At 36.5% G+C, this 27,591-nt stretch overlaps 1 protein-coding gene across 1 annotated transcript; it reads right to left on the reverse strand.

Moving 5' to 3' along the window:
* Window positions 1-1,429: 1,429 nt before the first annotated feature.
* Window positions 1,430-27,497, reverse strand: CPAP (centrosome assembly and centriole elongation protein). Its single transcript, XM_026675099.2, has 17 exons — window positions 27,414-27,497; window positions 20,871-21,293; window positions 20,321-20,444; window positions 18,842-19,126; window positions 16,757-16,895; window positions 14,453-14,555; window positions 12,730-14,284; window positions 11,127-11,259; window positions 10,295-10,460; window positions 7,465-7,704; window positions 6,023-6,122; window positions 5,623-5,720; window positions 4,997-5,098; window positions 3,328-3,468; window positions 3,161-3,245; window positions 2,944-3,064; window positions 1,430-1,732 (listed from the first exon to the last, which is right to left on the reverse strand). Exons 2-17 carry the CDS (start codon window positions 21,291-21,293, stop codon window positions 1,540-1,542), a joined length of 4,008 nt encoding a protein of 1,335 aa, XP_026530884.2. The 5' UTR covers window positions 27,414-27,497; the 3' UTR covers window positions 1,430-1,539.
* Window positions 27,498-27,591: the final 94 nt, after the last annotated feature.

A 27,591-nucleotide genomic window follows, 5' to 3' on the forward strand; every position in this document is an offset into this window, starting at 1 on the left:
GAATTCTGGGAATTAAAGTCTGCAGAACTTAAATTTGCCAAGTTTGAAGTCTACCAATGTAAATTGTCCAACTACAGAATGATTGAACCATCCCACTTAGCCATGTAACAAAGACTCCTGGCCATTTGTTTTGCTAAGAGTATGCTTTACTGAAGCTTAAATAGTTACAGAAGTAACATAAGATGAATCTGAGATTTTTCCGTGCAAAAAAACACAAAGGAAAGTTCTCTCTTCCCCCCTCCCTCCCCCAACCATCTCCTGGTTATCTGCAAATGTCCAATCAGGTGCTTGTATAATGTTCAGGAAACAGGTGCTTGGTTCCCAGCTCTGCATATTGTTACTTGACACACATACACAGCCACTAATGTCAGGCTGTCAGCTCATGAAGCTTGGATAGGTGAGATGCAGCCATGACAATGCTTTTTAGATGTCAGTGAAACCATTTTCCATAAATCATTTCAGTACTACCACTATTAAAAGATTTTTTAAAATTATTGGCAAGTTTGACATATATTTTTATGCAGTCTTTTGTTACTGTTCCAGAAGTTTCCAGTTATGTCCTTTATGCAGATCAGCTCCCCTATATCATCTCTTAGAAGCTGTTAAGAGAGACTAGACTACCAAATACAGTTGGCAATATATATCAACAGCAAATTGACACACCTGTCCCTATAATAACTTTCCAAAAATTTGACCAACAGTAATTTTTTCAACTATACAAGGTGGTTCTGTTTTTCTAAGTTTAAGATTGATTAATCTTATAATAAATTCTTCTTAAATATTTTTCATTAAAACTAGAATACTTGCTTCTTTATTTTCAAAACTGTATGGGGATTATGTGATCTAATAGTATGGTTAAGTTCTTTACACTTGGTTGCAGGTTTTTTTCTTCCAGTGATTCACACCAATATTTTACTGATTAATACAAGATGTGCATGTTGTGTTTATTTTGAGTAGCTTTCCTACCAGTATCAGAAATGTGGAGATGTTAATTTTTCCAAAACATTTGACAGTGTTGCTCATTACGTTATGATTAGCAGGTTAATTATTTATTGGCAAGATGGCATGTCTATTAGGGAATTGGCTTGAAACTAATCTCAAAGAAAGGTCATAAAGCTTCCTGAACAAATTAGAGTGAAAGATCAAATGGAATGCCACAAATTTGGTTCAAGACCTATACACCAAAATTTTTAGGTGGAATGAATGCTTACCAGATTCACGGGTTACACAACTGGGTGAGTAGCTACTACAAGAGAAATGGTTTGAAAATAAAAGTGAATTTTAATTGTCAAATGAAAGAATTATTTAGAAAAAAAATTGTTTAGTCTTTAAAAAGGAGACGTGGATTTTGTTCCTAATATAGTATACAGCAATGTTAATATAGAAGCATTAGACATGAGTTTTAAAAATTATTTATTAAGAAGTTCATTACATGTGTACAAACATAGAGCTTTTAGATTTTTATGCAAACAAGACAACATCTAGAAAATGTAACAAAGAAATGTTGATAAATATTAAGATACAGCAAAACATAAACATTCAGGGATGAGTGTCCATGACAACATCACCATTCTTATTTTTAACTCTTAGTCTACCAGAGGCATATTGAGTCTCTTGATGTCCATCAGCATAAACAGTTTTGATTGTGCCATCAGGATACTCACGTCTTTTGAAATCAGCTGTATGCACTTCTTGCTGACCGTTGCTGAACTCTATAATCTTACTTCCATCTCTGAATTAAAATACAAAAGAATACCAATACCTCATCTTATTAAATTCTGCGGAAAAGAAAAATTAGGAACTGGGAAAAAGAATATGATTTTAGCCTAGTTACTGTTTGAGTTCAATTGCTATGCAAGGTAATTTTCTATAAAATGTGCATACTTCAAATACTATTTTGTGTTTCTGGTATTGATAATCTTCCTGTGAGACCCAGGGTGGGATACAAAATAAACACAGTCCCAAAAAAACAGGTGAAGCCCTTTTTATTCCTTCACTTTCCTTCCAAGCTCCAAATATCCTTGACTGGAGACAAAAAACTCTCACACAAAAGCAGTTACAAGAAGGAGGAAATGCCGGTTAAATAAGAAAGAGTAAAAAAACAACACAAACCAGGCAAGATAAGGGCTAGAAGACATCCACAGATATCGGAACACACACTGGGAAGGACGCCAAACTCAGAGAGGAACAATAAACTAGAGATATTTCCATGCTTTGTTTCCAGCACTCGCCCATACACATGTCCGACAACATTCAGTTGTCACAGCTGCAGCCCATGAAGAGGATTAAGGCCCTCTCCTCCCCAGTAAACCATGTCTCTCCCTTATCCTCTCCTCCCTGCGTGCCCTAGGATGGAGAGGGGATGGGCCTGGGTCCTTCTCAATTGCCCAGCTGGCCTCTGCCCTTCCCCAGCCTCCTCCATACAACCTCCGGAGCCACATTTCCACTCCCTGTAGGCTGTTCCTCCTCTCCCACAGAGTCAGTCTCCACCAGGGGCATGACACTTCCGGCTATATATTTTCCTTTTCTCTTTTCTCATTTTGCCACATTATGTGTCTATTATGCTCAGTTGTAATGACTAGAATCGGCCTAATTTTTTTCAACTGTTTACATCTCAACTGCCATCAGTCCAAGAAAGTAGTTAATAATACCGGAGTTGTCAAAAATATGTGGGAGGATACATTTAGAATAAGTGGTAACTCTGGCCCATAATTCTTCCTCATCCTTTTTACTCTTCAATATGGGCAAATGGCTGTGGATTCAAAACAAATGGTCACTTGAAACACTACCAGTGGAATTTGATTGATTATTCTTCCCACCTAGCACTTACCCTGGGTTGCTCCCAAAACTAGACTTAATGATATCCCTCCCACCATACGCTTGCAATTGAATTTAGATCAAACTTTCTTTAAAATTATATTTTATCAGGGTAAAAAAACTTACTGTTGCATGTGGACAATAGTGCCATCAGGAAAAATGTTTACTTCTCGCCCATCTGTGAATACATTCTTAATGGTTTGATCAGGGAATGTAATTTCTTTTTTTCCATCTGGGAAATGCTTTTCTGCAATATTATATTCATCATCAGATTTCTCTTACATTGTATGTACAAAAGAAATTGAATTCACAATAACGGCATGCAAGTACTCCCTCAGCTTACCTATCTGTCCATTTGAGAAATGGAGAACCTCTAAACCTGTAGGATAGGTGGTATGTGTAGTTTTTGCATCAGCATAATAGTATATCTGTTGAGAAACGTTTTAAAGATAATGTTAATGCTAGTGCATAGTTCTGATTATGTAAGATTTCCATATGATAGATACATACAACTCTCTGATCGTCCAGGACTTGTTTTACATCCCCGTTAAAAAAGGTTACAGTTGTAGTCTTTCCATCGCAGCTTACTTCTTTCCTTGTGCCATTAGGGAAGATAATAAGATGGCAACCATTTTTTAATACCTTTTCAACCTGAAAGGAAGCAAGTAAAAGGTTTCACTACTAATAATTCTAATCAAGGAAAGTTTAAATGAAGCATCATACAGATTTGCTTTTATAAAGTCACACAAGATTCAAAATGATAAACAATCCCAACATTTTAAAACAAAGAACTGGAAAAAGAAATGTCTCCTTCTCCCGCAAAGAAATTAATCTGATTAGGATCAGTTTCCTCCCTAATTCCAAAAAATCACGGATAAGACTTGCAATATAAAGTATTACTATTTTGACTCCTCCAGTCTGGGTTCAGCCTAGGCCACGAGTCAAAAACACTGGTTAGGCTTGTGGATGAGCTACAGTAGAAGTTGGATGGGTGTGATATTTGTGCCTTTATCTTACTGGATCTCTTGGAAACACTCAAACCAATTTTGGCGCACTTTTGGACCATCTGAGGATTACGAATCAAGGTAATTGCTCCTCCCTGAGTGGGCAATTCCATGTGGGTATTAATGGGGAAAATGTTGGACTATGGATGTATCGGTGTCAAGATCCCCAAGCTCTCTTTTTGTCAATAGCATGAAATTCCTGCGAGAGCTTGTGCATAGATTTTGAGTTAATATATCAGTTTGCTAATGATAACCAGCTATATATCTCCAAACTGGAGATATAGTGCAAATCTTGAATCAAATCCTGAAGAACTGCAATAGCAACAACTGAAGGAGGTGATGAAATATAAGAAGCAAGATGGAGTTCCTTTGGTTTGGCAATTGTGACCATTCTTGGAATAGGAAACAGTTATACTCATATACATCATCTCTTGAAATGGAAAACACTTATGAATCTTTGCATTTACTTGTTTATTGCAAGTATTTGGATGCTGCCTACTCCATGGGATCAAGGGGGTTTACAATCATAAATTACACAAGTATAATGTCAGTTGTTTAATTGGGTTCTATCTAATTTTAGCGCTGCTCTGGAGAGCAGATCACATCTTAGGTCACCTTTTTTGACCCTTTTAAATTTTCAGTATTTCTGAATACATGAAAAGCTTTGTAATATTTTCCAAGTAGAATGTAGCCCACCTTATATATTACCCCATCATGGATATACAGCAAAAAGATAAGTGCTTTCACATTTCAAATCTTAAGAACAACAATGAGCTAAATTGCAAATGTTCAACATTTAGTTCTGCATCTGTTCATTGTAAAATTATATTGGGGCCAAATATGAGCAGGTTCCATGTACTTGGCATTGCATGAGAATAGCTTCAAAGATTGGGAAAATGGCCACCTGCTTTATTCTGTTCAAGATAGCTCAAACTTAAATTCCATGTTGTGAAAATTTACCAGACTGAGTAAATAAACTAGTACGCTTTGAGCCAGTATAAAAATCTGTATTGTGTCCATTCTGAGTTTGAATTTCAAAACTTCGAGATAATGTAGCACCCTATTAGACTAGATATAAAGGATCTGCAAGATTAGCATTCTTTATAGGTCCAGATATGGAACAAGGAAATGTTCCCACTGTACTTCATGTTTTAGCAAACGAGAGAGGAACTTACCTTTCCATCAGGATGACTGGCTTCTCTCTCAACTTCTTCTTCGCCTTCTGAAGAATCAAACGTTACTGCTGCTGATTCGCTAGTTCCATCAGCAGGAAAATTCTACAATGATAAAAGCAATAGTTTGTAACTTCCCAAGGAGGCAAACTACAGTATATTGCTATGGATTTTGTGCAGATATGATACTGAGAACGTTTAGATTGACAGGAAACTCTGCATGTCATGCAACTATAGAAATCAACGCTCAAGAAAATAGTGACCTCATTTTCCAAAGAAAACAGTGTTCCAAGAATATATCATGAAAATCAAAGGTGAGAGTAAAAATTATTTAGTTGAATTTCTGTCATATCTGAGCTCCTCAGAGGATAAATTCTGCCTATTCATATTCTAAGAATAAAAACTAGGGGTTTCTAAAGTACATCTTTATACATCATGTAAGTATCAACCAATATTTCTCTTAACACTTTTTACAATTTCATCATGGTTAAAAGTTGCATATAATGGGCATAAAGATATATTTTGTTTACACCATTAAATTATCACTGCCATAGTTGTTGTAGTCATTCTGTGGTCAGTTTTAGGTATCAAATACTAGCACGCCCACTTTCAAGAAAAAACGAACTTACTGCCATAAATGTTTTGGAGGAACCTTCAGGTGTGATTACCTTTTTGTCCAAATAGGCTTCATGTGCTTTTGTTGGTTCACATTTTGGTGACAAGCTTCCTATTTCAAATACAGATTCATTAATTAATAGGAATATAAACCTTGCAAAATCTTATCAATGACATTAATCCACTTACATAGAACAATAGTAAACACTGATAATTGATATGGCTGAACATATTTAAAATCAAATGGATTTTTTTTTTAAAAAATGATTGTTTAAGCCCAGGAAAGAAAATGCCTAGCAGCTTCATATACTCATACAGACAAACATAAATCCATTCTAACACATTCAAAATTCTGAGGGGATAATAAACTGCCACATCTGGCTACTAGATCCAACTTTTAATCAAACAGTTTACCTTCTGATGGCAAATCACTTTTGACATTTATTTTACTGCTCTTTTCTACTTGATTCATTGAAGATCCACTGTGAGATTTTGGCAATGCTGCAGGCAAATGCTAGAAAGACAAAAAGAAAAAAAGGATTTCTTCTTCAAATGTCTACTATTCCAAAAGTTAAGATTCCTCAAGAAACAAACATTGGTTAAAAATTCACAAACCAACAAAATATGGTAAATATTAATATTCATGTTTGTATATTTAACAAAAGCAATCAAAAATAGAATTTTATAATAAAAACATTTAGAAATTATTTTAAAAAGCTACAATTTTTGTACTTCAGTTCTGGTCTTTCTGCAAACTTCACCAAGATCAAAGTGATCACAAAAATTGCTAATATTTCTAGCTGTTTACACAGAACACTGAAAGGCAGTTTATATTGTACTATAACAAAAACAACATTGGATTTTTAAAAATCTCCTGATAGCTGGCAATGCATCGCAATACAGATCACTAGGGGCTCAACAAATATCCTGGAAACAAAGCCATATTTTTAAAGACTTATAGGATGAGAGCCTGCAAATCTCTAGGAAAATGCTATTCCAGAGGATGGGTACTGTACAAGAGATGGCACATTACTGGAGTCCCATTGATGGCACTATTTAATCAATGTGATCCAGAGCACCTCTGCTTATCTTACTGGCCCGACAGAAATTACTGAGGCAGTCCTTCAGATATCCCAACGCTATCAAAATACAGTAGTACCTCAGGAGTCTTTGCTAATTGGTTCTGGGAGGTGTGATGAGTACCAAAAACAAGTACTGAACAGATTTTTCCCGTAAGGAATAATGTGAATCACCAGGCAACCAATACCTACAAGTTCTAACTTGTGCATTAAGTACCAAACAAACAATGAATACCAGGACAAAATTTTCATATCAGAAATTAGTTGAGTACCAAATTGATGAGTTTCAAAGCAGTTGAATACCAAGGTACCACTTACTTTACTCAGGATTGCTTTAATAGTGAAACATACAAATGCAATAAAGTTTGTTATCTTTGTCATCTTTGTTATAAGAGAGCAAAGCAGATGCTTTTAAAGAAACAGCTGTCTGTAAAAACCACGAGTTGAAATGTAAACCACTTGTCACCCATTTAGGGAAGCATTCTCAATTTCACCTGTTCCTATGAAGGAAAGCTGCATATGTATCAATGGACCTATCACTTCAAACTCCGAGTTGGGAATATGCTGATGCCATGGTTCATAGAAAATGAAAAATAAAGTGCCAACTAGCTCTGAAGACTGTTTTTGCTGCAATTTGATACATGCAGTGGAACTCCAAATAAATTCTCTCGGGTCTGGAAAACGTTGCATGCCATGGGAGCTTCTTTTGAAGCAGTACAAAATCTTTGTGTCTCTAGTTTTCTGAAAACATTTTTTTCCCAAAAAGAAGAAACTCACTGTAGGTTCATGCTTGTCTGAGTAACCAGAATTACTATTTTTCTTTTTCTTTGTGCAGGCTTCTTTTCTCTTCCAGGCCTCCAAACGGAATCTTTCCATAATTTTGATTTCTTCTCGCAGTTGTGTATTTTCTTTCGTTAAGGCTTCAATCTGATCCCTCAGACGAGTGTGAGTTGCTGACCATTTTGTTTCTCTCTTTTTTACATCTTCCTGCAACGTTGCTATTTGTTGCTTCAAAGCCTTAAGAAAAAAGACAGATGAACATCTTTCAAAAAAAAATCAAAACGATATTAGAATTACATTTATTCACTTCAGATACAACCAATGTACTCTTCCCCGAAAGACTTCTACACTTTGGTACTTGCTTTTCATTAACCTGTGTTCCTCACTTTTAACACATAATTGGATTTCGCCCTCCACAGATTGTGAGAATCACGAGGTAAAATTGCAGAAAGGATGTATCAGGAGGCGCTCGCAGCAAGGCCTATTGGACTAGAAGAGGGGAATAAGCTGCAAAGCATAATTGTGCCAGAGATACACAATCACTTCTATAAGCAATAACTGAAGCAGTCTTTAAAAAGTGGTAACTGCCTTCCATCTTCCAAGGCAAGTGCTGGTGTAGAAACAGTTATAATGCTTCAGTTGTGGTGTCAGTGATAAGACAACCAGGGAGCGGCATCTACCAACTTCCTGTGAAGCAGCTGCTGTGAGAAAAGTCCCTTAGCTCCATCACCAAGTCCTGCCTGCCATGGTCATTCAATTTATGATGCAGAAGAGACTGGACACTGGTTTCTGCAGAGTATCTATCTGCATTAGGTCTTCACAAAGTACTATTTATAGACCCTCCTTAATATTCATGGGCATACTAGTTTTCTGGTATTAAATGAGTCCGAGGATCTTTTTCAAGATCAATAGGCTTGTTTTGAAGAAAAAAAAAAGGGGGCTAACAAATTTACCACAGATGTGCCATTGATTCTCCCCTAATTAATGCCTAGTAGATTTTTACCCACTTTTGCAAACAAGGGATTCAGTCTGGCCAAGCTTCTTAGGTTTCATTATTCTGTTATATTTCACTAATATTAAAATATATATGTAAGTGATTATTCAGTAAACACGACAATGGATTTTTACAGGGATTAAAATAAATCGAACATAATTTTAAAAATAGAAAAAATAAGACCTATGTAAAATATAATTCAAGTTGTTAAATCTAGAGTCTACAGAAACACTTCATCTTTTCATTTTTAGAATATAAACATTTCAAAAAGTGGTAACACATATCTGGAATTCATTATTTTAACATCCAAAAATATGTTTCTTGTTTCTTTACATCTACATAAAATAATTGCTTTTGCTGGACTGGACTGTTTTATTACTGAGGGTGGGACAATACACCATTTCACATGTGTCCGTGGAATACCTCCATGAGGTATGGCTAACTCCTTCCCAGCCTTCATTGTGAAGTGAGAGCTGGATGAAATTCAGTGCTAGCTTCCCCTTTTGGCCCAAGTGAATGGAACTGATGTCCAAACAGTTCTGGTGGCAACTGTCCCAGGATGAAAGGAGAGCTCTCTCCTTCCCAAGGTCTGTCACCTCGTCTACATTTTGACACTGCCTGTTTTTCAGAAAACTGGTAAACCAATCTGACTGGTTGTTATTAATGCTCACTCTTCCCATAGGCAGCTTGAAACATGTCATCCTTTTAGGTACACATCCATATGAACTAAGCCTCTCCCACCATAGTTTGATCTAACTGCTAGTGGTTTGTTTCTGCCAGTTAGTGACACTGGCCAGGAGAAGAAATAAAGATAGGAGAACTGGCCAATTACTGTCTTTAAATTCTTCTGTAGTAAAACTGTCAGAACTACTTGCAGCCCTCATTACTGAGGCAGATTAAAGGCCAGCGATTGGAACAGGACAAGTTGTGCCATCTGCTTCTTTGTTGATTCAAGGACTGGAGAAATGCATGGTAGCATGGCTGTGAGGAAGGTCCCACAGTCATCCATAATTGGGATAATTATTGGCTGAAGAGATTTTAGCTGTAATTAAAGTAGGATGTACTCTGTTTCCAAAGACTAAGAAGAAACAGTTCATATAGCAATAGTTTCACAGGTAAGCTTATTGAATGAGACAATTTGTTCTAGAACAGGGGTGTCAAACTCACATCATGGTGGTATCACATGACATATTGGGACTTTCCCCCTGTTCATTAAACCGGGTGGGGTGGGGCCAGCATGTGACGCATCTGGCCTGCGGGCCACGAGTTTGACACCCCTGGTCTAGAGGTTAAGGCACCAAGCTGGAAAGCAGGAGATTGTGAGTTCAAGTCCTGCCTTAGCCATGAAAGCAGCTAGATAACTTTGGGCCAGTCACTCTCTCAGCCCAACCACTGGGTTTTTGTTGTAGGGAAAATAAAAGGATAAAGGTGTGTTAGAAATATTTGCCGCTTTGAGTTATTTGTAAAAAAAATAATAAAGGTAGAAAATAAATGTTTTCTCCTAAAACCTTCACGGTTGGAACAATATATAGGAGTATAATAATTGAATCTACTGCAAACCACATTGCCTATTCTTTTTATTAGCAAACTAGTTGTTTCACAGGAAAAAGGTGAAAACAGAGAAATGAGAGAAATCTTTTCAACTCTTGATGCACTGTTCTGGTCACCATGACATAAAAAAATGAATTTCTTTGGTATTATGGTCATATTTGCTCTTGTGAAAAAATGTCAACTCCCCCAAAATGTATCTGATGCTTTAATTTCTGTTGTTAGGCTGAAGTACTCATTATTCACTTCCCTCAATTAGGTTGATCATTTATGTTGCATTCATACCTGAATTTCATCACGTTCTTTTTTATCTGGAATGGCTCTAGCTGCCTGTGCATACTTCTCAAAAACTTTACGTTCTTTCTGCAGTTTTCTTGCTTCTTCTTTTTTAAGTTCTTCTATTTGAACAAGCTCTTGTGTTTTATGATGTTCAAAGTCAGATTTTTCTTTTCTGGAAGTTTATAGAACAAAAATTACAAAATATTTATCACACAAAATTCAGACACAATATAACTTGGAAACATTGGTCCATATTTTTTTAAAAAAAGGATGTGTACTGAAGTTGAATTCTTCAAAGATTTTAAGAAAATCATTTTCATTAATTTATAATAATAGGCTTGAGATACTTTGAGAAATCTGTCCACAGATTGTTGGCTGGAAAAATAAAAGAGAATTTATATTTATATTTCTCTCTGCTAAATCAAAAAATGTTCGAAGTAAAAAATTCTTAGATAATTGATGAGTGAATACTGTGCTAATGTATGATCAATTCCTTTTTTTAAAAGACCCTTATAACATTTGAATATTAAATTCATACATTAATTATATTATTTTTAAATCTGGAAAAAGTTACATACTTTGACAAGATATAGAAACAATGACTGAATTTTGACATGTAGTGTTGCAGAACATCGAAGATAAAACAGCCTTTCCTGTTAATTATCTGGAGTAAATGAGGACGCCAAAGTCTCTTGTACAAAAAGACATAACTTGTTAATCATTAATGATCCTCTTTCCCTCTCTGCATAAAGATGGAATAAAGGAATAAAGAAAGAAAAGTCTACAGGGGAAAACATAATCTGGAACATTTAGCCTATAGAGACAGTACTTAAATTACCTAAGATTTTCCAGGGCAGTTTCATGCTCTTCTCTAAGTTTTGTTAGGGATGCATTTTCAGTCCTGAACCTTTCAATTTCCATTTCCAATTCAACAAGCTTCTCTTTCAAGAGCTGTGAACGCACACTTTCCCCTAAATGGAACAAATTATACAAATTATACAACATTTGAATATGTATCAAATCTCATCTACTCATCTTAAAATGGGATTAATACCTAGAGCTTTGCTGAGGATTTTATAAGATTAATGGAGTTTTAAAAAATCATTATTTAAAAACAATATTCTAGGTGTAGCTATTATAATTAATGAACCATAAAATCGGAGAGGTTCTAACAGGTCATCAAGTCTATGCCCCTACTCAGGACTCAGAATTCAGAGTTCAACATCTTGTTCAGAAACTAATAACACTCACATTTCAATCTGGAATTTTTCTGCATCATTGAGAACTTGGTCCGGAAGCCATAAAGGACAGACACAAGTATTTATTTACTAGTAAAGCTATAGTTTCCATAACCTTATCACTTATCACTTGTTGCTTGTGTGTATACTGAGAACTTATGCACCAGAGACAAATTCCTTATGTATCCAATCACATTTGGCCAGTAAAAAAATCTATTCTTTAACTGGACAAAGTGATATATCATAGGACAACAATATTTGTATCAGGGTACTAATGGGTTGGATTACAGTGTGTGTCCAAAGTCCAGGAACCATGACTTCCATGGAATTGAAACTGGGCAAATTTTATAAAACATTTTATGATATCTTATCATGAAAGAGTTTGTGACATAATACAAAATGTCATAAAACATTCCCTGTGCTAATCAGGGGTGTCAAACTCAAGGCCCAGGGACCAGGTCTGGCTCGGGGGGTGCTTAGATCTGGCCTGCAGGGCTGTCTGGAAATAGGTGAAGGACCGGCCTGCAGTGCCTCTGCCAGCAAAAACAGAGCTAGGGAGGACTGTGTATGGCCTGCCATTTTTGCTTGCAGAGGGTTGCAGGTCATCGCAGCCGAAAAGGGAGCTTGGGAGCCCATTTTCACTGGCAGAGCACTTGGGTCACCACAGGCGCCCCCAAGTGATGTCGAGCTGGCCGTGCCCATCCCAGCCACACCCACCTCGGCCCACCAAGGTCAAACACAACCCTGATGTGGCCCTCAATGAAATCGAGTTTGACACCCCTGCACTATATGGTTCATCATGAGTTATTTTCAAGGCAGATACATGTCTGAATGTATCCCAGCTTGTAAAGTGAAGGTAGAACATTTGAAGTTCTGTCATTGAGCAATCTGCTAAGAAAATAACTGAAAGGATCATCTAAGGGGTCATGGGTTGTCTAGTTTTGATTAAAACCATTCATGACAGACTGCAAAATATGCATCAAATAGTTCCCTAAAGCCTCTATGTCTTACATAAAACTGCTACACAATTTGAAAACCATGCTTTATATATGCATTCCATAATTTCTGGCTCTTAACAGTGGTTTATAGTGCAATGAAACTAGCTTCATATAAAAAAAACCCATACATATGTATGACATTCTGTATAAAATGATATAGAGCTAATTCTTACATACGGTAACTTGATACTTCTCTCTTCCTTACCACTTGATTCTTCCTGAATTGTATTCGATTTGCTCTCGTGTCTTGATAGTGCATCTACCTTCGGTTTAGGTTTTAGGGAAGGAAAGAGTTTTAGCATCAGATCTGAGGTAGGAGGCTCGGTTTCTTCATTAACAGTCATATTTTGTTTCAGCAAAGCATCTCCTTTCTTCACCATGGCAATCTTTCTCTTTATTACTTTATCATGAAAAGGCGTCTTAGAACAATCAGGAGTCAGAGGTACTTTAGAAAGCATATCCCCATCTGGAATTTGTGTACACAGATTGCTATTCTCAAAGTCAGTCCATGAGATTTCATCATCAAACTGAAATTTACTTCTGTCACTACAGAACACACTTGGATATGCAGTATCTCTACATAGCTCATTAGACTGGCCACCGTCCTTTTCTTTTGAATCAGGACTTTTAGCACTCTCTGTGTTCTCTATTTGTTCTCTGCACTCTGAAAATTCAGGATAGTCATTTTGGTTTTTCAAAGTGGTCTTTTCGACTCCCTCACTTGCAGGTTTTATGGTAATCTCAAATTCTTCTTCACTTTCAGAAGTCATCTCACTGCTTTCATCAGAGTTATCATCATCTAATTCAGTGTTTTTAGAATCTTGAAATTCAGCTGAGGAAGAAGTTTGAAGTGTTTCATAGTCAGCTGAACTTCTATGAACCATGAATGGTTCTGATACTTGGGAATTATCCTTGTGCCTTTCATGGTTAGATACTTGGGAACCCCAATTTTTTCCATTTAGTTTAGCTGCAGCTGTGACATTTAGCACATTCATTTGCTGCTCCTGCAACCTTGATTTAATAGGAGTAGAAGACAGTCTGTGCCCTGATGAAATTTGCTGGCCTTGATCCAAGATCCTTATTATGAGTGAAGAGTTACTGGCAAAAGATACTTCATCAGCAGCCTGCTCTAAAAACAAAAATTCATCCAATTCCTTTTTTTCTTTTTCTTTTTCGGTTTCCCAATTTCCCAACTTCTTTTGGAAAGAAAGTTCAAAAGACAGCTCTTGGTCTCTTTCACCTGGATTTATAAGAAATTCAGTTACTTCTGAAGGTGCTTCTTTTCCTACTGGTAATTTGATATCGATTTCATGCAGCTTTGCAAGTGGCATTATATTTTCTTCTTTCTTTTCTTTTTCTCCATTTATTTCTGATCTTAGAGAATTTCTCAGTACTTCCGATTTCATTTCATTAGTGTTTTGCCTTGCAGATGAAGAAACACCTTTTCCAGTGCAATTTTTGAGTCTTGATGTCTTTCGAGCAGAAAAAGACACATTCTTTTTTGTTTTAATATTCTGATTTACAAGTTTAGGCACAAAGTTGTCAGAAATTTTATTCGAAGAGGCAGTTTTCCGATGAAGCTGCAGTTTGTCTGCTTTAATTGTATTTTTAATTTCTAAGGGATCAGGCTGTAGAATTGTCTTACTTTCTTTTTCTTTAGCTACTTTATATTTGGCATTGGTATATCTATTTAAGCCTTCACCTCGTTTTAAAAAGGGTTGTTTTGGAACTGGTTTCTGGAATGCTGCTTTTTCAGCAACCTAAAAAAAAAGCAATTTATATATATGTAAGAAATTATATCTGTTAATTTATTGTTATCAAAATAATCTGAACAGATTCCAGATTTGCTAAAATCTGTACAACAGCTACATGAAAAAATTATTCTCACATTATGAAACTGGTAAATTTTGTTTACTGTAACTATTAACCTTGAGATTTGCTTTTTCATTCAGCCTCTGTTCTTCCAACCTCATCTGCTCTTCTAAAAATTCTTCAAAAGTTTGCTTTCTCTCTTGCATACTAGCAATAGGCCTGTTTCAAGAGAATAAAAACATAGTTATAATTTTGTATATTTTTCTTGTTGTAATTTGTTAATTAAAAGAATTAAAAATTTTAAATCCTGCAGCACGATAACACTGTTCTAATGCACCTAATATCACAAATAAGGGCAAATATACTGCCCCAAGATTATGTTTCAGGATCCAATCTGGGTCGAATGTGAAGTTTCCTGAGGAGAGGCTCCAGCAGGAGTCTGAAAGCTCAGAAGACTAAACCTCTGGTCCCAATGACCAATCTAGCTTGGATCCTGTACCCAAAGCTATTGCTTGTTTTAATACATTTTAACCTTTTTGCCATTTATATGATGCTATTACTTCCCTCTACTACAAATCTACTATTAGTTAGGCCTTTCCTTCAGAAATAGATTTAACACAACAGCATTGACTGGTATATTAACTCTGCTCTTTCCTGGACAAATGCAGCCTAGTTACAATTGTTCGTGTGCTGGCCACTTCATATTTAGATTGCTACCATATCCTTCATGAGCTATCTTATGCTCGGTTCAGAGATTGCAACTTCAAACTATCATAGCCAGATTACTGAATGGAGCACTTGACCATATACTACCTACTGAAACAATGAGTAACTTATCCAGAGAATCAGTTATGTTGTACAAGGCCATCATTATTGCTGTTTTGATTGTAAATTGCTTTGAAATTCTGAATCATAAGAAATGCTATATTAATATATTAAATAACTAATAATATTTAGTTCTTTCTTGCTGTCAGCCTTCAAGATCTTCTACTATTGCTTTGCATCTTTTGGATGCCATAAGTAATGGGGGAGGAGGGGATAAAGTCTGGGAAGCGAGCTGGAGGTGTTACATTCTACTGTTGTGTAAAATGAGGAGGGGGGAGTATAAATTCTTGCTTAGGTTTCTATTTCTCGCTTAGCTTTCTTTTCTCTGCGCAACTGCAAACTTTTATCAAAATATGCCAAGGTCAACGGACAGAGGCCTCATCATCACCTGAAGATGTCCACATGATCATATTCACAACTTTTAATTGGAAGAATCATTTGAACTATTGGGGGTGGGACCATTTCCATCACTTTGTATATGTGATTTGCGCGCCTAATTTCCCAGATTCAGAATTCTATGGTTTCTGCCACTTCAAATTCAGTAAAAGAGATCTTTTCTCTAACCCAGAGAGTCTAAGTATTTCTTTCTTGAATTTTGAATGGAGCTCCATTTGACATTTGCTCTCTTTTTAAAACTTGGTGTTACATTGACTACCTCCTACAATAGGTTACCATTTTATTATCCATTTTAATGAAAAAATGCAAGTGGAGACTATTCTTGCCCTGATAGTTTAAAATTTCAAAATGGATATAAAGATTCTGGAGTAACCTAGGATATAGTCAAAATAGTAGTACTGAGCTTTTTAGTAATAGTATTCCATTTCTCCCCACCATTTTATAGATCAAATTTTAACAAGATTATCCTTTTGAAATTCTGCTTTTTTAAAATTTTATATTCCTGCAGGTGTCTATGGAGATTCTCACTCCTCCAGCTCATGGTTGTCCCAAAATTGCTTTTCAAAAGGCAACCGGACTTTTCTATTTTTTCCCTTGAAAATAATTTGCTTCTTGGCTTTTTTTCGTTGAAAATGTTTCACTTCTAATTCAAGAAGTTTTCTCAGTTCTGGCTGAATGGTGGGGAATAGAAGGGTTTACATTCTTAGTAGTTATCTAGTCATTAGTACTCTGAAGGTTAGTTGTTAGCTTTCAGAGATTTGTTGAAGCCATTTGGGGATTTATCTATACCCTCAGGATCACCTGCATCAGGGTGCCAATGAGTATGGACCTTTTTGGGATTGCTGAAAGGACTGTGTTGTAGTCAACAATTCTCCGAGAACTAATGACCAGCTTTCAGCCTGCTAATGACCAGATGACTGCTAAGGAATGTAAGTCCTTGCATTCCCCAACATTCAGCCAGAACTGAAGAAGCTTCTTAGATGACAAGTGAAACGTTTTCAATTAAAACACCAAGGAAGTCCAGCTGCAGCACTTTTGGGATTCCTGCAGATGGATCCACTGGAATTTTCTTCCAGGCAAATAATTTTGCTGTTGCCATTCTTTCAGCTTCAATTAAAATAAATATAATCAAAATTAATAAACTTAATTGCTTTTACATTTTTATTAGCATTTGTAACACTGCACTTTTACTTTTTTACCTTTCTTCTTCATTAACAACTTCTGAACACTTCCCTGCAGTCAGATTTTTAGAAGCCTCCGTGTTCCTCTGATCTTCACAATCGCTGTCTCCTTCTATACTTCCTTGTAGACTTTGTTCTGGAGATTGTTTAGATCTGCCTACAAAAGTAAAAGTCATGCATAGCTATTCCCCACTGTCTTTTTATGCACAAAAATATTTCTTGTGCAAGCTTTGTCAAGAAAGCAGTGAGGATCTTGCCCTTCTAGCCAAGATCTTGATTTTTCTCTTTTCTAGCTTTTGTTAAAATTAACTTTATTTTCCTTAGAAAAGAAATCTAACTACAGAAACAAGGTGAGGGACATATGACTTAGCAATAGATAATAAAATATATTTTGAAACAATATCAGAGGATAAATGACAGGATTTAAAATTTTAAAATATCATAGAGTAATTTATTTAAAAGATTGAAAAACAAATTGAGAGCAAGTTTTGATGTAGTGGTTAAGCCATCAGGCTAGAAACTGTCTTAGGCACATAACCAATTGGATGACCTTGGTCAAGTCATTTCTGAAAAACCTTGTAAGAAAATTGTGCAGGCTTGTCCAGACAATCCCCAAGAATTGTACATGTCAAAGGGGAGAAAAAAAAGAAATCAAGACTCTAAAAAATATTTTTTCTATAAACTGGGGTAAACAACGATAATTTGGACTATTAGGTTTTGCAAAAAGAATAACTCTTTCCCAAACTAAATCAAAGGTAACTTTTCTAGTATATCCCAGCATCTGCTATCTTTTATGCATCAATTTATGAGCTTTATAACTAAATTTAGTTATTTAGGAGCATAGAAGCCTTGGATATTAGACTTTTAGAAGATTTTCAAATCTGTTAATGGTCGTGATTCTATCCTATTATAGATTTTATTTTTAAGAAATCCTCCCCCATTTTACCACTCAGCAGGCAATTAAAGTTCATACGTGACAGTTACTGCTTTAAAATATCTTCTGTATTAACATCATTGTCTCCACACATTACTGGATAGCCCTGCTAGGTTTTTGGAAAAAGTGCCACGATCCTTAATAGGTATTAATGAAAAAGGAGCCAGAATTAATTTTTCTCCAATATTTCCAAATCCTCAGAGAACAGTCAAAAAACTTGTTAATACATGTTGGATTTATCCACTTTTGAAGTATATACAGAGCAATGTACATCTCAAAGATTTTCACCATATTCTTCAATCAAAGGAAGTTAAATTTGGTTTATACAAGAACAAAGGAAATTGTCTGTTCCTACAATCTAACAGTGTAACATGCAGACCATGAAAAGAAAAGAAAAAGTATACAAGTATCTGAGATTCTGTCTCATGGTAAATACTCTGGATTTTTAATTGGACCGCTTCTTTCATCTATATTATGAAAATCAGAAATTAATCTGTTTGTTAACCTTTGAGTACATAGAATTACTTTACAGAAATTATTTTAAGAAAACCCATGTGTCATTTATATAAAATAGAAGATCCACTGACTTCCTAAGACCCATGTCTGTGAAGATGTGGAAAACAGGATAGAAAATTGAATCTTCTATATAAATTCTCATGTATTCAACTGAGAAAACAATGCCAAATTATTACCAAGGTAGAATTGGTTGAATTTGGGTTGAAAAAACAAAAATAAATAACATTCTGAGTAGCCTTCATTGCTTGTTTTTAGAAACTTGTCCTTAGGATTTGGAATACATTTCCTAAAAAAGATAAAATGAATCATTATCGTAAATCTGAACACCTCTGAGGCTCCAAGCTCACCATATCTCTCCATCTAGCTCCAACCAATATAGAGAAAGATATGGAAGCTATTTCCTTATGCTGAAATTTGTAAAGACTCTGAAATAAAGAAAAGATTCTCACTGAATTGAACTCTTAATGCAAAAACTAGGAAAAATCCATTTTTTGCAAGATTGAGGGAAACACTGGTAATCTCCCAGTAAGAGAAAATCATAATCTCCAATGGTAAACAAATTTCTGTATCATTACATATATTAAATTAATATCCCTAAGTTGGCCAGTGTTAGACATACATGTATTTTTAGTTAGGATACAGGTTTGCTTTACCTGAAATGGTCTTTTGGTCTTCAAGTTTCAATTCATTGTTTCCTTTCAAAGAAATGTCTGAAGACTGCTTCTTATAAAAAGGGTCTGCAGAGTGGTTTTTCTTCAATATTTGATTATTATTGAAATTTTGTAAATAATCTCTTTGGTCCACAGGAGAAGAAACACGAGATGCACTGTCCCAATCAGTGTTGCCTCTACTGGGACATAGTGGAAAATAAGGGACAGGAGACAAACAAACCGATCCAGCATAGTTCTGGGTTCCATCATCTTTGGTTGCAGGAGAGCCTTTCATTTAAATACAAAATGTCAGATACTAAATTGATTTATGGAAAACTGGAACATTCACCTTTTCCATTCCTTTCTCCATCTGCTATTTATTATCAAGGAAAGCCTGAAACACTCAATACTTCGCAATTTTACAGATACATATTTTGAACTAACTGTATAGTAGGATATATCTATCTACAGTAGAATAAATCTGAAAATCTTGGGCTGAGAATTTTTTGCATTTTCATTCATATGTCTCTTACCCTAATTTTTAAAAATATTTTCAAAAATACAAATGTACCATTTTCCTATAGTCAAAACTATTGGATCATGTGAATCATATTTATTTCAGAATTCTGAATTTTCCACACCTATTTAAAAAGAAGATCTACAGGTAATCCTTAACGAATGACTGTTCATGTAAAGTTACAATTGGAAAAAGTGACTTATGACCTGTGCTTGCACTTATGACTATCTCACCAACCTTGCGGCTATGTGATTGCAATTTGAGTGTTTGCAATTGGTTCACATTTATGACTGGTTGCACCTTCCTGTTATCAAGTAATAATCACAATTTCCAATTTTTTTGCTGACAAAGAACTCCACACACATTGGGGATGTTGGGGATATTTAACAGCCCTGTGATTCACTTAACAACATGGTTTCCTTAAAAACTGTGAAACTGTAAAAATGTCATAAAATCGGGCCCAACTCAAGTTACAATAATGACTTACAAAAGAAATTCTGCTCCTAAATTGTGTTCATAAGTCAATACAGTCACCTGCATTGTGATTTTTATAAGAAGGGTATGTCTTAATAACATGAATTCTATACATGAATTAAAATCTGAACATTTACATTTCTAGAATTTGTTATGTTTAAAACAGAAAGCTATAGGTCTTAATAGTAGCAGCCACAAAATGTCTTTCTAATCAACGCTATGGAAAAGGGCCATAGGGTGCTTAAGCAAGTATATAATAAAAAGAGAATTATGTCACATATTTATACACTAATAGGGATGTCTGAAAAAAAGAGGTATCAGCATCCATTTTCCGAAAATCTTTAGCAAGATTCATATATCTCAATTTAGATGTTTACAGATTAGCTAGACAGCAAGAAAAATAGATTTTATCAACTATCTCAAAACACATAAAAGCATATGTAAAATGAATGTCTACTAAAAAATTTAAAATTAAGTCACCACTCATTCACCTGTGTGTTCTTGCTGCTCAGCAACCAGGGAAAGTAAGTTTTGTTGCTCTTCCATTAATCTCTGAATTTGCTCCATTTGCTGCCTTCTCAGAAGTTCCTTCTTGTGGTGTTGCAGTTCTTTGAGCTGTTTGAGTATAATTAGGCAGATTTATTCTTAGATCTTATGCATTAGACTAATTAGCTAATACAGTTAAGTGAAACGGTTTTCAGAAAACTAAGAATATACTTTAAAAGCATTTCTAGCATTGAAGGCTAAGCACAAGTACCACCTGACTCTTGCAATTTGTACAGTAGATTCTAGCATTAAAACAGGTGAGAAAATATACTTCGTTACTGGTTGATAAATACCAGACTGAAATTCAAATGAAACTATAACATTTCTCCTCAGATTTGGCAAGAGTAGAGAAACCATAACAAAACATAAAGAAGTGGGTTCATGAAAGTTTCCCTGGCAAAAGGATAGAGCTATATACCCAGTTTTCACAAGGAAGAATATTTTTAATATGTATGTCTAAAAAACATACAAAATCATCTTAAGTGTTTTTTTTACCTGCTCCAGCTTTTGTAAGAGTAATTCAGTGCAGCATCCTTCATCCAGATCATCTAATTGATCAGAACCAGGCTTAGTTTCAGTGGCAGTCCAATGAGCTGGGACATCTTTAACCATTAATGTTTGCTCTTTGTTAGAAGCTGAAGTTGAAAAAAGTGTCTTGGAGGAATCCACTTTTTCCTCAAAAGAACTTTTAAGGTCCAGCGTTTGCTCTTTATGCATAGTGTCTTCACTTGGAGAAATGCTACTTGATCTGTGTACCAAATTAACACCATGACCCGATGAGACACTTTCAGTACTGATTGCTTTGGTGGTTATCAAACCAGGGAAAGCAGGATTTAATATGACTCCAGCACGGGCAGCATTAGACATCCAGTGCGAAATCAAGTTTTCCTCCCAATTCAGATCTGTGGAGGTGGCCATCTGGAAAAGTAAAACAGTCCAACCTTAAATAATCTTATTGCTGGAGAAGTTTGAGAAATCCATTGTCTCCCTCTCAGTTCCTGAACAATTTTAAAAAGAAAACAAGAACATAATTCACATACAGATAGTTATGGTGGCAATTGGGACTGGAATTTTTGTCACTAAGTGATGGGGTTGTAAAGCATGATGGCAATCTCTGTCGTCCCAATTGTCATCCTTAACTAAATCCCACCATGAAAAAGCAATTTCCATCCAGCTTCGCATAATCAAAGTCAGTGGGAAATCTGGCAAGATGCTGCAAGTCCCAGGCCAACAGGTATAATACTAATAAATAGTATTATTTTTCTGTGTCCAGAGCTCATATGAAACCCAAAGGTGATATAATGATGTTTGTGTGCAAATTCTTTGCTGTGTCAGTATTCAGCAAAAAATTATGCAAGTTATGTTTGGTAATTCTTGAGGTAGGATGGGGATCTGGTGATTTATCTAAAAATTGCATACGGATTCAGGCTAACCTGCTCCATTATACAACCCCTTCCCCCAAAAAACAAAAGAAGCTTGCTATAGGATCTGGATCATTACCACAACTACTAGAGAAAAAAAAGAAAGCAAAAGACTAGTGTCAACCTTGAAGTTGGCCATATTGTGGCCATTTTCTTCTTTGTAGTTTTCTCTGGGGAGGTTTCTCTTCTCACTGCTTCCGGGCTGACACAGCCTGGGGCAAAGGGGCCAGAGAGGGGAGTGTAGGCAGGGATAGCTGTGGTTTTGTAGCTTAAATAAAATTATTTCCCCTGGGAATCAAGGATGTTGGTGCAGGTGTTCGAAAGGTGGAGACTGAGGTCACCTAGCAACTGGGCTGTACGCTGATTGGACCATGTGACTGGAGACTGGGGGGGGGGAGTGATAAAGTTTTACTTAGGTGAAAAACTGGGGACTACTTAGAGCCGGTTTTCCACCATAAACCTGTCCAATAAAATGTTCTTTAAAGAATTTGCCTGCCATGGAGTTCTTATTGAATGGCATGCATTACTTGGAACCTTGACAACTAGTTCATGTGCAGCAATTTTTTAAATCAAGATGAAGGATATTATATAAATCTTATACTGCTAAGGTTGAACTATTCAGAGAATGTTTATTTCCAAATAATTGTCTCCATCAGAGATTTGCTGATTATCAATACACAATTGTACTTTTTCTGTGTTTTGGCTGATGCTAACAAACAAATTACAATGCAGTTGAAGCAGGTGTTAATTTATTAGAGTTTAGGTGGAGTTAAAATGTATTCATTCACCCAGGCCTTTTAATGTTTTAGTTTAATTGTTTCATACGCTACTTTCAGGAGCAGAATAGCTTTAGGGGAGCAGAATAGCTTGAATAAAAGTATCTGCAAGACCACCTTCCCCTACCCATCCTATCATCCAGCTAGGATCCCTTTGTTAGGAATATAAGTCACCTAACAGGTATTTGGGTTAGAAATATATAAACCAGGATAAACATTTTAGTACTATATCTTTAAGGGAATGCAAGAGCATGCAATTGGGTGTGGTTACTCAAACGGCCATAAGATGGAGCCAGAAACCTGGGTTGTTTAGTCTTAGTCTCAGAAGAGAGTGTGTCTGAGTGTATCTCTATTTCCTTCTGTTGGAAAGTTGCCGTTGCTCCATTTCTTCTAATTCAGTGGGCCCCAACCTTTTTGTACCAGGGACCAGTTTCAAGCACAAACACTTTTTCAAGGACCGGGGGAAGAGTCGAGTTTGGTGGTTTGCTTGCAGACGTTTCATTACCTGACTAGGTAACATCTGATGTTGTTACCTAGTCGGGTAATAAACGTCTGCCAGCAAACCACCAAGTTCAGGAGCGCCTCGGCCCTGCCTCCCTCAGCCCCATCCCTCAGGTGTCTCCCTCCCTCCCTCAGGTGTCTGCCTCGTTCCTCTCTCAGTCGCTCTCTCGCTGCTCCACCAGCCCAGGAAGAAACTGCTTCAAAGAAGCCGGGGAGGGGGTGGCTTTCCTGTCGCCGCAGCTCCTCCGAAGCGCCCGTTTACCCCCACCCCGCCCGCCGCGCACGGTTCAATCCACAGTGCTCCGTTCTGCCTGCCTGCCTGCCTGCCTTCTTTGTTTCGGAGCAGCTTCAGCTGATAAAAGAGGCGAATAGTTATTATTCTCAGCCAAAGCTGCTCCCAAACAACCAGACAGGCAGAACGGGGCACTGAATTGAACAGCAGCGCGGGCGGGCGGGGTGGGGGTCCCGGTGGTTGAGGACCCCTGTTCTAATTGACTGATATTACTGGATTTAATGTAAGTCTGATACTGAACTGTTTCTGACACTGGAATTTGATATTTGGATTATCCCTGGATGAAAACTGACTGATTTTACCTGTGAATGACTTTGGACTGCTTATTTTGGACTTTGCTTAAACCTTTCTGGAAGTAAAAACCTACATTTACTGTACAGTGTATCTGTGTGCTCTGTGTGTATTATTCCTACACTACTCTCTATACGTCTCCCTGTATGCGCTCATTCTCCTAACGGGGAATTACCTTAACACCCTTCCCACAAATCTTGTCATCTAATAGAAGCGAGAAAGCATGCCAGCAAGGCAGCCCCTGTCTTGCAGAACACCTTATTCCTCAAAGTTCAGCAGGTCTCCACCCATTTATTCATTTATTTATTAAATTTATTTGTTGTCTAATTCACCATGGAGCTACTCTAGGCTGCTTACAAAAATAAAAACGGAGAAATGAAAAGAAGTGTAAAGACAACAGTAGTAAAGGAATAGGTCAATAGACAAAACAATGAAATAGAAAAGACCTGGCTTTTCTCCAAGCAATGAGAGGATTAGATGATCATCGTTAGATGATGGCACGTTAACACGGATTGGCACCAGGTTTTGTTTTTTTAATGTTTCATGTTTTAACTGATTGTGTTTTATAGTTTTAAAAATGATTTTATGTACCTTTTAAATTTTGACCAGGAACAGGTCAAAGTTGCCTGAAAGGTGACCAGCTATATCAAAAAACAAACAAACAAAATACCCTTCTAGATAGCCCAAGAGCTTTGGAAATGATAAGTTTTACTTTGGTCATCTTCCTCTTGAGTGGATGTTTCACTAAGTAGTGATGGAGAAAAGAGAAGTTAAGTCCCAGGGCCTTCTATTATGGATGCCCCAGGGTTAATAGATTTGCTCCTCTTATTTTATATCTACTGTACAAGAACCACTGAGAGTTCATTTGCTGACAAGTCAGGTATGATTTGTAAGCTAATAAGGATTTTCCTATGTGAATGAAAGCAGCCATGTAGTGCCTCCTGGTGGTTACTACAATTGAAAATACCACACAGTATATACAGTACCGCGATCCCCCACTAGGAGGTGGTGTAGAACTCAAGATAAACCCCATACATAGGAAATGACATAATGTAAGGATTGGTAGCTCTCTTCATAGGGAAGGACTTCTATATAATACTTCAGTAAGTTAACTCTCAGATGAACATCATGACTGAAGGCAAACAAGAGAAGCAATTGTAGGTCTTTCCTGATGCCTGGAAGCTACTAGAATACGGACAGAGACAAACACTTAGTCTCAAGGCAGAATTACTTTGTGCATGAAGGCCTTCTGATACCAAAGACCATCTTAATTCTGAACAGGCCATTCGCAAAAGTAGATTGTAACCCACAGTTCCTGCTGAAAAACCAGGTACTTTGCAGGGACCTTTACAAAGACCTTTCTTAGATTAGGACATCCTGATCAGTGTCCCTCATGCCTTGGTTACTCTGATTTGGACTATTGCCTCCCCCTGAAGACTAATCCGAAGCCTCAGCTTGTCCAGAAGAACACTGTGGATACTTAGGGGTGCCAGTCAGTTTGACCCATTTAACATTATTGTATTAACATTAGATGTAATTTGAGGTAAGGATTCCCACCTATAAGACTGGACTATCTTCAGAACCGTATTCCCAGCTGCTTTGCTGTATGTTTTAAAATAGGAAAACAGAGTATTTTCTGGGCCCCTACAGCTAGAAAAAGTCATTTCTAAAGACTATCAGTCATTGCCCTCTTTGAAATTACCATACATCCGCCAGAGGTCAGGTTGGTTTTCAAAAACCCAAGAGAGTTGGGGCCAATTAAAACTTGCTTTTTAGTAAACCTGAAGTGAACCCTCAAGATCTGATGTACTGTATACCAGAGGTCTCCAACCTTGGCAACTTTAAGACTAGTGGACTTCAACTCCCAGAATTCTCCAGCCAGCATAGCTGGCTGGAGAATTCTGGGAGTTGAAGTCCACAAGTCTTAAAGTTGCCAAGGTTGGAGACCTCTGCTGTATACAACAGGAGAACTGTTTGTATTTGAATTGGTTGTTCCCTAGTACTTGGGATAATTAGATTATATAAATTTTTAAACTAAGTTTTAGTTCTATTACTTAGGTAGGTAAACCACTCAGAATCATATAAACCAAGAAAAAATAAACAAATACATAATTACTCATGTATTATTTTTCAGCTTCTTGGACCATATTATCAGACTCATAAGGGACAATTCTGAACTAATTTGGGCTGCCTCCTCTTTTGATGGAAATATAATTTGACGGAAATATAAAAACAATAATTAAGTGACCAGTGTTTTACAAATCTGTTTATATTTGTGTTTATTTGGCTACCAAATTTATTTATTTACAGTATCTTAATGCCAGCCAACCTTTCAGTTCTAACTGGATTACAATTAAAAAATAATTTATGAAAAATCTATAAAACATATACCAAAAACAGATAAAAGCAATATGATAATATGATAATCTCACAAGATAGACAAGTAATCCATATTGCTGTCCAGTTGGTGTGGGACAGAAGTTACTGTTTCTGCATTTCACAATTACCTTGACATAACCTTGTTTCACATTCTGATTAAGGTAGCTTTCATAAAGTTTTTTTGTGTTGGTTCTGATAATATTTTTTATTTATACATCTCCAGAGTTTGCAGTGTCTTTCCCCACTTTATATTGTGTTGTTGTAAGTACTGTTTGGTATCATTTTAACAGTGACGCTTATATAATCAAAGATAATTAACATTCTACTATTTAGATAGTTTAGAATATTGAGAAAAGAGACGAAAACAAAAAGTTATTATTATTCCATTAACATTATTTACAATTTAGGATGTCAATATTACAAGCATAAAATTATTTGCCTTTTTCATCTAAAGTTGAGTAAAACTTTGAAAAAAACACAACTCATATCGAAGTATTTGTTGTATAATGTTTTGATCTTAAACCAATTAACGGTTTAAAAAAACAGTACTATTGTACTGGCTTTCTTATTATGTGCCTTTACTATGTGCCATCAAGTCGTTTTTGACTCCTAGCAACTAGATATCCCTCATGACCTATGCTTAACCTCCTGTCAAGTCTCCCAAATGGTGCATTCATCTACACAGCACTGTAACTGAGTCCTTGCAAACAATTATTAATAATCGTGGATTCTATTGTGTTCATGTTAATGAAAGGAAAAACAAATGAGGCAAATTTAACAATAATTAAATATCAAACAAGTAGAAAAAAAGAAACAGGATTTTTTTTAAAATGGATTTCTTTCTGAAATCCATTATATGCATCTGATTATTTGCATGTTTTTAACATGGAAAGATAAAATAGAAGCGTCATCCCATAAATACGATATGCACCCAACTAAATCATAAACTTTTAAAACTCTGGTATCTCCAAGGACAATGGAGTCCCAACTCCAAGAATTCTCCAGATCAGATTTATTCCCCATACATTTGGATGGCACCATTGCAGCCGTCCCGAAGTGCCGTGCCTGACTCAGTACCATAGGGATCATGCCAAAGATGCCAATATATTCATTTGGGGAGCCTTGGGGCCTTTTTGACTTCTTAATTAAAAACTCTAATCATCTGGTGCGAGAACGAGAGGAGAAGGCAGACAGGAGGCAAACACAAACGTGGCGGCTGGCCTAAAAAGTGGGCTAGAAATCTAAATAAAAGTGGGCGAGTTCGCCGTCGCGACCGTTTTCCTCAAACCCTGAACACGAATATATCTTGGGAAAAGGTAGAGGAAGAAAAACAAACTACAACGGCCTCCATATCCAGTCTCTCAGTCTCTTCACTCACCTCGCTCGACGTCCAACCTTTCCGCAGAAAGTGCCGACAGTCAGATCCTTTACAGTACAAACCTACCGCCACCTTCGAAGCGATCAGCGCCACAGGCTGAAGAATAGGGAGCGCAGAGCGTTCTGGGAGTCGTAGTTCGCCGCCGGGAAGGTCACCGTTCTACGAAGCAGGCCGGCTG

This window comes from Notechis scutatus, chromosome 5, assembly GCF_049901735.1.
Source record: "Notechis scutatus isolate UNSWTSFEM ecotype Mainland chromosome 5, rNotScu1.2, whole genome shotgun sequence".
In the NCBI taxonomy this organism is placed as follows: Eukaryota; Metazoa; Chordata; class Lepidosauria; order Squamata; family Elapidae; genus Notechis; species Notechis scutatus.

What these genes read in the sequence shown, in the direction of transcription:
- CPAP (XM_026675099.2), bottom strand. Translation starts at nt 21,293, where the DNA reads ATGGCCACCTCCACAGATCTGAATTGGGAGGAAAACTTGATTTCGCAC. An exon ending in TGAGCAGCAAGAACACACAG is followed by an intron (nt 19,127 to 20,320) that starts GTGAATGAGTGG and finishes TTTAAATGAAAG; the next exon opens with GCTCTCCTGCAACCAAAGAT. An exon ending in GTTGTTAATGAAGAAGAAAG is followed by an intron (nt 14,556 to 16,756) that starts GTAAAAAAGTAA and finishes CTCTTGAAACAG; the next exon opens with GCCTATTGCTAGTATGCAAG.